At 42.5% G+C, this 13,007-nt stretch overlaps 1 protein-coding gene across 1 annotated transcript in view; it reads right to left on the bottom strand.

Moving 5' to 3' along the window:
* Positions 1-13,007, bottom strand: part of tom1 (target of myb1 membrane trafficking protein) — a 116,721-nt gene that overhangs the window by 49,068 nt on the left and 54,646 nt on the right. The window contains exon 4 of the mRNA XM_063061513.1: positions 6,945-7,094. Coding sequence (XP_062917583.1) covers positions 6,945-7,094 — 150 coding nt within the window. The remainder of the gene's footprint in view (positions 1-6,944; positions 7,095-13,007) is intronic.

Raw genomic sequence — 13,007 nt, 5'->3', positions numbered from 1 at the left:
ACCCAGAGGAAACCCATGCGATGGCAGGGAGAATGTACAAACTCCTTACAGGAAGTGGTGGGAATTGAACCTGGGTTGCCTGTACTGTAAAGCACTGTGCAATCCGGCATGCTACCATGCCGCCCCTCAGATCTACAACTGTTCCTCAATACTATTATCAACAAAGTAAATCTGCCTGAACCCTTCAGATTTCGTATTCTTCCCAAAATGTAATGACTGATATTGGACACAATTCTACTAAGGTTTTGTAGTACTTAATAAAGGTTTGGAATAATTTTAATTCATTGATAAAGGATCTCCAAGTTATTCACCTTAGAACACATTATACTAGCATTACACAAAATCTGCACATTGTTTCCTGCAAGAGTGGCTCAATTATGTTTCGTAACTCTTTAATCCAAAGCATTAGAAAGAGCAGCAACACCTTTTGACAGTTGACTGTAGCAATTTTAACAGCAGACTACGCTTTGCAACGTACCAGATAGTGGATGTAACCTTTAAGTAGTATTTACGTTTGTTTCATGGTTCAACTGACATGAAAGCAACAGGAAATATGAAGTACCATCATATCAGTGTTTACAGTTGACCAGACCAATCTGATTTGCAAAATATACATTTCAACCTCGTTTGAATCTATGCAAGCTCAGTGATACACAACCTAGGTACTTCATAAAAGGAGACAACACTGCCTCAAACAATAGTGCTTGCTTAAAATGTTCGATAGTACAAATATATTGTGACAGGAAATATTAAAGCACAGCACAGGAGCTCCAAAGACATGGCTGTAGCATTTCAAAGTTCAAAAGTTCAAAGTAAATTTTATTATCAGAATACGTACATGTCACCAAATACAACCCTGAGATTCTTTTTCCTGTGGGCATACTTAGCAAGTCTATAGAACAGTAACTGTAAACAGGACCAATGGACAAACGAACTGTGCAAATGCAAATATAAATAAATAGCAATAAATAACGAGTATGAAATAACAAGATAAAGAGTCTTTAAAGTGAGACCGTCAGTTGTTGGAAGATCAGAAGTAGAACGAGTATAGTTCTCCCTTTTGTTCAAGAGCCTGATGGTTTCGGGGTAGTAACTGTTCTTGAACCTGGTGGTGCAGGTCCTGAGGTACCTGTACCTCTACCTGATGGGAGCAGCAAGAAAAGAGGACGGCCTGGGCGGTGAGGATGAATGGATTTGATGATGGATTCTGCTTTTCTATGGCAACGTTTCATGTCAACGGTTGGGAGGGTTTTACTCATGACAGACTGGGCCAAATCCATCACCTTTTGTAGGATTTTTTGTTGAAAGGCACTGGCGTTCCCATAATGCAGTAAGTCAGCACACTTCCCACCACACATCTATAGAAGTTGGCCAAGGTCTTTGATGACATGCCAAACCTCGCAAGACTCCTGAGGATTTGCAACCATGTTCATTAACCAAGGATATAATTCAAGTTTGAAAGGGCTCAGTGCATGAGGACCACAGTTCTTCTGCTACTAGAAAAGGGAGGGGCCAGGATGGGTGAGGAAACCATCCTAGATGACAAGTGGCAGCAGTGCTTTTGAAGTGCAGGAATGTAATATAACAGTTCTGAATGCACTGACTACGAATGTAAAAACTGAAAAGGCATTACAAGGTTTAGAAACATAGAAAACCTACAGCACAATACAGGTCTTCCAGCCCACAAAGCTGTGCCAAACATATCCTTACCTTAGAAATTACCTAGGGTTACCCATAGCCCTCTACTTTTCTGAGCTCCATGTACCTGTCCAGGAGTCTCTTAAAAGACCCTATCGTATCCACCTCCACTACCGTCGCCAGCAGCCCATTCCATGCACTCACCACTCTCTGCGTAAAAACTTAGCCCAGACATCTCCCCTGTATCTACTTCCAAGCACCTTAAAACTGTGCCGTCTCATGCTAGCCATTTCAGCCCTGGGAAAAAGCCTCTGACTATCCACACGATCAATGCCTCTCATCATCTTACACACCTCTATCAAGTCAACTCTTATTCTCTGTCACTCCAAGGAAAAAAGGCCGAGTTCACTCGACCTATTATCATAAGGCATGCTCCCCAATCCAGGCAACATCCTTGTAAACCTCCTCAGCACCCTTTTTATGGTTTCCACATCCTTCCTGGAGTGAAGCAACCAAAACTGAGCACAATACTCCAAGTGGGGTCTTACCAGGGTCCTATATAGCTGCAACTTACCTCTCAGCTCCTAAACTCAATCCTACGATTGAAGGTGGCCAATGCACCATATGCTTTCTTAACCACAGAGTCAACCTGCGCAGCAGCCTTGAGTGTCCCATGAACTCAGACCCCAAGATCCCTCTGATCCTCCACACTGCCAAGAGTCTTACCATTAATACTATGTTCTGCCATCGTATTTGACCTACCAAAATGAACCATCTCACACTTATTAAAATGAACTCCATCTGCCACTTCTCAGCCTAGTTTTTCACCCCATCGATGTCCTGCTGTAACCTCTGACAGCCCTCCACACTATCCACATCATCCCCAACCTTTGTGTCATCAGCAAATTTACTAATCCATCCCTCCACTTCCTCATCCAGGTCATTTATAAAAATCATGAAGAGTAGGGGTCCTAGAACAGATTCCTGAGGCACACCACTGGTCACTGACCTCCATGCAGAATATGACCCATCTCTAACCACTCTTTGCATTCTGTGGGCAAACCAGTTCTGGATCCACAAAGCAATATCCCCTTGGATCCCATGCCTCCTTACTTTCTCAATAAGCTTTGCATGGGGTACCTTGTCAAATCCATATACACTACATCTATTGCTCTACCTTCATCTATGTGTTTGGTCACATCCTCAAAAAATTCAATCAGGCTCACAAGGCTCGACCTGCCTTTCACAAAGCTATGCTGACTGTTCCTAATTATATTATGCCTCTCCAAATGTTCATAAATCCTGCCTCTCAGGATCTTCTCCATCAACTTACCAACCACTGAAGTAAGACTCACTGGTCTATAATTTCCTGGGCTATCCCAACTCCCTTTCTTGAACAATGGAACAATATCCGCAACCCTCCAATCCTCCAGAACCTCTCCCTTCCCCATTGATGATGCAACTATCATTGCTAGAGGCTCAGCAATCTCCTCCCTCACCTTCCACAGTAGCCAGGGTACATCTCATCTGGTTCCAGTGACTTACCCAACTTGATGCTTTCCAAAAGCTCCAACACATCCTCTTCCTTAATATCTACATGCTCAAGCTTTTCAGTCCACTGCAAGTGATCCCTACAACCGCAAGATCCTTTTCTGTAGTGAATACTGAAGCAAAGTACTCATTAAATATACTGCGTCTGGTGCTCCCGATGTGGCCTTCTATATATTGGCGAGACCCGACGCAGACTGGGAGACCGCTTTGCTGAACACCTACGCTCTGTCCGCCAGAGAAAGCAGGATCTCCCAGTGGCCACACATTTTAATTCCACATCCCATTCCCATTCTGACATGTCTATCCACAGCCCCCTCTACTGTAAAGATGAAGCCACACTCAGGTTGGAGGAACAACACCTTATATTCCGTCTGGGTAGCCTCCAACCTGATGGCATGAACATTGACTTCTCTAACTTCCGCTAATGCCCCACCTCCCCCTCGTACCCCATCCGTTATTTATTTTTATACACACATTCTTTCTGTCACTCTCCTTTTTCTCCCTCTGTCTCTCTGACTATACCCCTTGCCCATCCTCTGGTTCCCCCCCCCCCCACCTGTCTTTCTCCCCGGGCCACCTTTCCCATGATCCTCTCATATCCCCTTTCCCAATCACCTGTCCAGCTCTTGGCTCCATCCCTCTCCCTCTTGTCTTCTCCTATCATTTTGGATCTCCCCCTCCCCCTCCCACTTTCAAATCTCTTACTAACTCTTCCTTCAGTTAGTCCTGACGAAAGGTCTCAGCCTGAAACGTCGACTGTACCTCTTCTTAGAGATGCTGCCTGGCCTGCTGCGTTCACCAGCAACTTCGATGTGTGTTGCATTAAATACCTCTGCTATCCCCTCCGGTTCCATACACACTTTTCCACTGTCCTATTCTCTCACATCTTATCCTCTTGCTCTTCACATACTTGCAGAATGCCTTGGGGTTTTCCTTAATCCTGTCCGCCAAGGCCTTCTCATTGCCTCTTCTGGCTCTCCCAATTTCTTTCTTAAGCTCCTTCCTGCTAGCCTTATAATATTCTACACCTCAATCATTACCTAGTTTATTTGTGTAAATATATTTTTATTATAATTAAAGTTTATTTTTATTAAAAAAAAATCAAGCTTGAAACCAAGGTGGGGGAGGGGGAAGTTTCTTCACAGTCCAGCATTTGTGGTCTCTTGTGCCTGTCTCCATCTGGATACAAAAAACACTGCCAATGGACTGGAAGGTTGTTAACAGTATATATTTTGTTTTAAAAAAAGGGAAGAACAAATAAATTAGAGGCAAGAAAATCTAACCTCAATAGTAAGAAAACTAAAGGAAAATGTTTGCAGCTAAGTATTAATAGCCAGTATGAAAGGTCACAAATTAAAGACATGCAGGAATAATGGAGTTTTTTGCTTCAAAATATCTAACTAACTTGACTTGATTTCTTTTGAAGTGATAACAGGATGGTCAATAAGTGTATTATGTCTGATGCAATTCTTATATAACCTGTATAATTTTAATTATGAGGAACTGTTGGATAGGCACGTTGACAGAACAAGGAGACATAAAAAGATATAATGTCTTGTCTTGCAGATATAATGTCTTGTAGGGTGTGGGTAAAATTTATTGCAAAGATTTATTTCCTGTAACAGAAATCAATAAACAATGGAGCATTTAGAACAGAGTGCAACTATAGGGGACCCTAAAAAGGAGGCAGAAACAAATACCCTTGCGGAATAAAAGGTTAGGAAGAATTTGGTTAGACAGGAATGCTGCAACAAATGGCTATGGATTAAGCATTGGAAACTTGGATTAGACATTGTATTTCAGTTGGCAGTAAGACCAAATGGCCTTCATCTCAGCAAAAGAATCCTCTGCTTATGTTGCAAAAGCACAATACCTTCACAGAACAAAAGTACAATTGCAAATATGTTCAAACCTCACTAAGTTTGAGAATTCTAGACTTTCAGTTGTTTGTTGACTTACTCTTAATAGCTTAACTCTAAATGATAAAATTTTACAATCTTATGTTCTGCTGTCCCAAGATACACAGTTACTCTGTGTACACTAGCAATCTAATTTTTTTTAAACCTGTTTTCACCAGAGCTCTTCTTAAACTTTCTAGCATGTGTGCCTTGGCAATGTGTGCCTATAATTTAATCATTCTGGTAAAACTATACTGCAAGCATTCTAAAGCTGAGATATCTTTCCCAAGAATATGAACACTATTGAATTTTTTGTCCTTGTAGTATTGTTAGGAGGAATGCACAACTCATTTACTCTTTTGTCAGGCAGACCATCAGCACAGCAAAGTGAAAGCATGGAATTACATGAGAATTAGCAAAAAAAAAAACCCCTGAATATTTGACATTTTGCAATGATCTGGTCAAGATGGCGCCAGCGTACAACACTCCCTCGATCGACATCTTCCAGATATCTCACGAAAATATCCTTTTTACTCCTTTTATGTCTGTTTTTCCACCTTAAGTGTGTTTCTGGCTCTGTTAGAGTTAGAGCCTGCGATATACAGTTTGGAGATCATTTAAGCTATCCAGCGCTTTGCTGTCTCCGAGAAGATAACGGGAAACGAGCGCGTACTCCGATAGCCTTGATGCAAAGAAACTTAGAGGTGGGGTGCGAACCGAGGCTCAACACCATTGCACCATTTAAAGCATCCATTAATTGGTGACTAAAGCATCGAAGCAGACTGAGACATTGAGACAAATGCAGAAGCAAGTGAGGAGCACTTGACCTGAAACAGGAGTGTGTGGGCCATGGCAGTCAAAGCTCAAACTGGGCACCGCACCTGATGATGATGATGATGATGACATTAGTCTTGGGATTTCACCATTTATGCCTCTTCCAAATCTCATGGTTTGCAAATGTGGTGAGGAGGCTACTTGAAGAGCTTTAAGTATGATGTTTTGATCACTCTATGGATTAATGGACCAGTTGGTTTGCTGTTCATCAATTCTGTACATTTCTAATTACAACAGACAACAAAGTTTTTGCTTTCTGAATACTTCTGGGAAAACCTTATGGATTTTGGGCTGCTGATCATGAAAATCACCATGAAATTTCCCTATCACACACCATTTATTTTGAAATGGGCTATATTTGTTATTTCACTTCATAATTCAAGTCAGAATAATTGATGCCAAGATTAAGAAAGGCATTTTTATTAATCCACAAATCAAATAGGTCATCGATGGCAGGCAATTCAAAGAACTTCTAGTGGGACTGGAAAAAATAGCATGGAAAGTATTCAAGGACATTGTTGAAAACTTTCTTGACAAATACAGAGCACCAAATTACATGCAGCTGGTTGACAACATGCTTCAAGAATACAAAGCCATGAAGCAACATGTCACTAAAGATTCATTTTCTGCATTCCCATTTAAACTTCTTCCCTGCAAATCTTGGCGCTGTCAGTGATGAGCATGGTGAAAGGTTTCAACAGGACATTGCGGTCATGGAGAAACAGTGTCAGGGCAACTGGAGTCCATCAATGCTGGGTGATTATTCTTGGACACTGAAGCAAGAAGTCTCAGACACAACAGATAAATGAAAATCATTAACAAAACAGTTTCTTGTTTCTCTAAATTCCTACGTGATACAAGTAGTCTGAAATTATATTTGTGTTCAGCTTCAAACAGTCTACCATAAACAAAAATGAAACATTTTAAGGAAGCAACATTTCCAAACTAACGTTGTTGTCAAGGGTTAGATATTGCTGAATGACTAAATATTGGAGATAACAATGAACTACTGGCGCCTTTTACCTGGATTAAACTCAGGACTTTATCCTGCACTATATTGGGAGGATTGTTCTTCGGCAGAATGGTTTTCACTAGCACATCCTCCACAAAGTCACGACTGGCCACCAGCACGTGGAATCGATGACCACAGTTTTTCACACAGGTCTCCAGAACCTGTACAGGTTAAAGAAATAAACAATTTCAATCTCAAAATACGTTGATCCAGAGTGCACCAATTTTAACAGCAGACAATTCTGATTTAACTTACAGTACGTTTCAATGCTTAAATGCAGCAAAACACTCAAGTGGGAAAGTGGGAAGTTTTATATATCCAGGTCTCCAAGGCAGTTCAGAATTTTAATTAATTATCAAGTTGCAGTTACTGTTACAATCAAACCACAGCGACTGAGAGACATATACAGTTATGTTAATCAACCCCAGGGACGTGGGCATCTCTGGGACAATACCAACTCAACACAAGACTGGAAGCTTTTGTTTGCTGATGATTCTGAACAGGGATATTTGCTGATTCTCTGCTTCATGTGCCCGCCAGACTTCTATGATCTATACAACCCATCGCTGAAAACGGAATTTAATGCTCTCATTTTAACAATATCCTCCAGGTTCCAAATTTTAGCTCAGTGTAATAACTAAAAGACCTTCAATCAAAGTTGACAGCTGTCCCTCAAAACAGCATAATATCTCCCAGGCGTGGTGAACCTTTACATGACTGAGGAACCAGATTCTGGACACAAATTCTCTTTGGAAGCAGGCGCATGCTATTACTTGGGGAAGCAGCACTTGCAGCCCTGATGTGGTCCAGAACTCCCTCCTTCATGGCTCCAAACTGCCATTCACCTTGATGAATCTCAGCCACAACATGCAGTCAGCAGCCTGCTCCTCCCTTGAGCATGTTTTTAGATGGTTTCTCTCCTGTCTTATGAATGTGGCCCAACAGCAGAGAGACGGAAGAAGAACCTGGCAAGGGAGACAGTTCTCAGGCAGCCAAATGCTGTAGCTTGTCTATCACAAGAACACTAACCGGAATAGGAGGACACTTGAACCTTTAAGTCTAACATTCCATCTGATCATGACTAAATTACTCTAAGATCTCAATCCCTCTTCCATCCTAGTTTCCCATAGCCCTGAATTTGCTAGTCATTCAGAAGTTCATCTAACTCTGTTATTAATAACTCCAGCAATCAAGATCCCACAACCGTATAGCTATAGAATTCCAGAGGTTCACAGCACTGAGTTCTACCAACAGCAGCTTTAAATGATTCTCCCCTTTAGAGACACTTGCACCAGTGGAAACATTTCAATATCTATACTGTCCTGCCCTAGTAGGATCTTGCATCTGTCAGTAAGACCACTCCTCATTTCTTCCAAACTCCAAGATAAGATACAGGCATAATTTTATTTTGTCAAGTTATTTGTAATAAGATAACCCTCCCATGCCAGGAATTCGCCTTGTGAATCTCTTTAGGATTGTCTCCCTTGCTTGTATATAATTTTGTAGATAGCAGAACCAATCTATTTACAGAAATTCAGGTGCTACCTCACCACTACCTTGTCCGATTGCAATAACATTTTGGAGATGGCACTGTAGCATAGCATTAGTGTAAACACTTTTACAGTGCCGGTGACATGGGTTCAATTCCCGCCACTGTCCTTAAGGAACTTGTACGTTCTCCTCGACCACGTGGGTTTCCTCTGGGTGCTCCAGTTTCCTCCCACATTCCAAATATGTATGGATCAGCAGGTTAATTGATTACACGGATGTAATTGGGCAGTGTGGATTCATTGGACCAGAAGGGTTTGTTACTGTGCTGTATCTTCAAACCTTTCTCTATTTTTAAACTCTAACTCTCTAGCAATAAAGGCCAATATGACATTTGCTTTCAGAATTACTTGCTGCAAAGGGATACTGTTTTTCATGCACAAAAAGACTTAATGCCTCCACTCCACTTTTGTAATTTTTCTCCATTTAGATAATAGTCCAGCTTTTGCTTCCTAATGTCACGTTCATGACATCACATTTTCCTACATTAAATTCCACATGCCAAGTTTTTGTTCTTACACACAACCAATGTATACCTTGTTTTAAGAGTGCAAATACACTCTCTACAGCATGGCTTCTCACCTACTGTCACACCATCAGTAACTTTAAAGCCTTATATACCTTGTATCCTCCTCCAAGTCAGTAATATAGTCAAGAATCATACAACATAGAAACAGGCTCTTCGGCCCAACCCTCCCATGCCGACCAAGGCGTCTTTCTGAGCTGATCCCATTTGGCCCATATCCCTCTGAAGTTCCCAGCCTATTTTATGCCATTGAGCCTTAGCATTAACCGAGGGATCTGTGGACCCCAGATTGGGAACCCCTACTCTAAACCTTTCCTATCATATACCTGTCCAAATGCTTTTATTCAGCACTGTAAGCTGGGAACTAGACCAGTGTTTGTTTAGTGTCAATGGGTGATGATCAGTGTGAACTGGGTGGGCTGCAGGGCTTGATTTACCTACTGTACAACCCCATAATACTGATCTTTGAAGGTGTCAGGGCAAATTGAAATGCCACACATTATTTTGCAGATACCATTAGCTGAGAATGGACCAAATTACTGGATGTTTTGCTCTAGAATAATTTGTTGAAAATGCAACACAAGTAGAGAGGAAAAAAAACACTTGCTGAACAAAAACGCACTGGGCCAGGCAGCACCTGCAGAGGGAAATGGACAAACAACAGCTCGGAGCAACACACTCAAAATGCTGGACACCTGGGGGGGGGGGGGGGGCGAGACCTTTCATCAGGAGGGTCTGCTGAGTTCCTCAGCAATTTGTGTGCATTGCTCAATATTTCCAGCATCTACAGAACCTCTTGCATCTTAGCTGCCATCGCTGATCAGGATCCCATTCACTGCCCAGGGAAAGAGCAGAAGGAGCCTCATTAAATATATACTCAGTGGCCACTTTATCAGATACACCTGCACATCTGCTCGATAATGCAAATATCCAATCAGCAAATCGTAAACACAAAATAATCAGCAGATGCTGGGGTCAAAGCAATACTCACAACATGCTGGAGGAACTCAGCAGGTCGGGCAGCCTCCATGGAAAAGATCAGTCGACGTTTCGGGCCGGAACCCTGAGTCCTAATGAGTTCCTCCAGCCTGTTGTGAGTGTTCCAATCAACAAATCATGTGGCATCAACTCTATGTATAAAAAAGCATGCCGACAGTAGCTATACAGACTAAAGATCAGAATGGGGAAGAAATGTGATCTAAGTAATTCTGACCATGGAATGATTATTGGTGCAAGACAGGTTGATTTAAGTATCTCAGAAACTGCTGATCTATCGGGATTTTCACATAGAATAGTCTCTATCTAAGAGTTTACAGAGAATGGCACAAAAACAAAAAAAATATCCAGTCAGAGGCAGTTCGATGGGCAAAAATGTCTTCTTAATCAGAGAGGTCAGAAGAGAATGGCCGTACTGGTTCTAACTGACAGGAAGGTGACAGTAACTCAAATAAACACAACCGTGGTGTACAGAGCAGCATCTCTGAATGCACAAAACACATAGCAGCAGAAGACCACAAACATACACACATTGGCTGCTTTATTAGGTATAGGAGGCGCCTAATAAAGTGACTACTGAGTATATTTAAGACACAATTAAGATAGATTTTTGCATTTGAGGGGAAGTAAGGGCTATGGTGAAAGTGCAAGTAGGTGGAGCTGAGTTCAGGGCCAGATCAGCCATGATCTAATTGAATGGCGGAGAGGATTCAACAGGTCAGGTGGGCTACTCCTGCTCTTATTTCTTACGTAATGTTCACTTCCCTTCACAGATGTTGTCCAACTCGCCAGACTCCCCCAGTGTCATGTCCTTTGCTCTAGAATTAAACTGGGATATGACTTAAAAGCTCATTGTTAATTTTAACTGTGATTATGGGTAAACAGTTGGCAAGGCTGTAGGAAAAAGGCAAAGAGGTGGAAAACACGATCATTTGGTATTCAATGAAGCTCAAGGGGAACGGCAAACACAAGAAATTCTGCAGACGCTGGAAATCCAGAGCAACACACACAAAATGCTGGAGGAATTCAGCAGGTCAGGCAGCATCTATGGAAATGAATAAACAGTTGGTGTTTCGGACCAAGACCTTTCATCAGGACTGGAAAGGAAGGGGGAAAAGTGACAGACTAAAAGGTGGGTGGTTCAGGAAAGCAGGATGGCTAGAAGGTGGCAGGTGAAGCCAGGTGGGTAAGAAAGGTAAAGGGCTGGAGAGGAAGGAATCTGATAGGAGAGGAAAGTGGACCACAAGAGAAAGGAAAGGAAGAGGGAATCCGGGAGAGGTGATAGGCAGGTGAGAAGAGGCAAATGACCAGAGTGGAGAGGGGAGAGTTTCTTTTTAACCAGAAGGAAAAATTGATATTCATGCCATTAGATTGGAGGTTACCCAGAAGGTATATAAGGTTTTGTTCCTCCACCCTGAGAGTAGTCTCATCATGGAACAAAAGGAGGACACGAACCAACATGCCGAAACAGGAAGGGGAATCAGAATTAAAATGTTTGGCCACCAGGAAGTTCCGCTTTTGGCAGATGGAGCAGAGGTGCTCGACAAAGTGGTCCCCCAATTTATGATGTAGAAGAGCCCGCATTGACAGCACCAGACACAACAGACGACCCCAGCAGATTCACAGGTAAGTGTTGCTTCACATGGAAGAACTGTTTGGGGCCCCTGAATGGAGGTGAATGGGCAGCTGTAGCACTTTGGCCACTTGCAGGGACAAGTGCCAGGAGGGAGATTAGAGGGAGGGACAAATGGACAAGGGAATCAAAGAGGGAGTGATCCCTATGGAAAGTGGAGGGAGGGAGGTAAAGGTATATTCAGTGGTAGGATCCCTTTTGAGATAGGGTAAGCTGAGGAAAATGATGTGTTGGATGTGGAGGCTCCTGGGGTAGTAGGTGAGGACAAATGGAACTCTATCCCTGGTTAGGGTGGTTGGAAGATGGGGTGAATGCAGAAAATGGAGGAGCTGTGGGTGAGGGCAGTATCGATGGTGGAGGAAGGGAAACCCCATTCTTTGTAGGAGGAGGAGGACATCTCTGAAAGGAAAGCATCATCCTGGGAACAGATATGGCGGACACGAAGGAACTGAGAAAAGGGAACAGCATTTTTATAGGAGACAGGGAGGGAAGAGGTATAGTCCAGTTAAGGGGAATGGCACATTCTCATTCCTTATAGACAGGGCTGATATGAAGGGCTTTGGCACTGTAGCCTTTTCATAAGGAGTCATCTGCAAATAAAGATTTAAGGTCATTGGCAAAAGAACCAGTAGGGAGATGAGGATAAATTTATATATGAAATGACTGTTTCCGAAGTTGAATGCATTCTCTGAAAGTAAGTTCCACAGCAACTTCCAAACAGGAACTGAAAGTTAATGAAAAAAGTACCGAGCGATTCAAGGAAAGCACCTACATCAGTTCAAGCACAGGCTCAAAGGTTAAAAGAAAATCTGAAAGCATGACTGACATCCAGTTGGTAAGAAAATTTAACTTTGTATATAGTGTACATGTCAAGATCCTCCTGTCCCAATGAACAATAAATGGCAAAAAAAAGTCTCCAGTTGCTCCTAATTTGAGCTGACTGCCCTACTTCCTAATTTCAACAACAGACAGATCTTTATTTTTTGGCCAGAGCACAACTTGAAACATCTTTCCCCAGCGCAGATGTTTAAACGATCACGGTGCAGCCCCAGTGCTGGATCCAGGGAGAGCATACCCTTGCAGGCAGGAGGCCCCGCTGCGCCGCACCTCCTGCAAGGGCAGCCAAGGTGCTTCACAGTCCACAGAGCACATCCGAAGAGATCCACAGCAGTAACATGGGAAATGCAATAGGAAGTAAATAACAGAGCAAAAGACTGATCTTTGGGACATTCATCATGAAATAACTGGTGCTCATACTCAACAGAAGATGCTTCTCTTCTTCCACTGATCCTCACATCTGATTTCCAGGATTTAAATTACATACTACTTGGAAATTCTCAAGGGTCATAATGTAGGTAGGTGGCCTATATT

Source organism: Mobula hypostoma, chromosome 11 (assembly GCF_963921235.1).
Source record: "Mobula hypostoma chromosome 11, sMobHyp1.1, whole genome shotgun sequence".
NCBI lineage: Eukaryota > Metazoa > Chordata > Chondrichthyes > Myliobatiformes > Myliobatidae > Mobula > Mobula hypostoma.
This window is presented reverse-complemented; position numbering and strand designations above follow the sequence as displayed.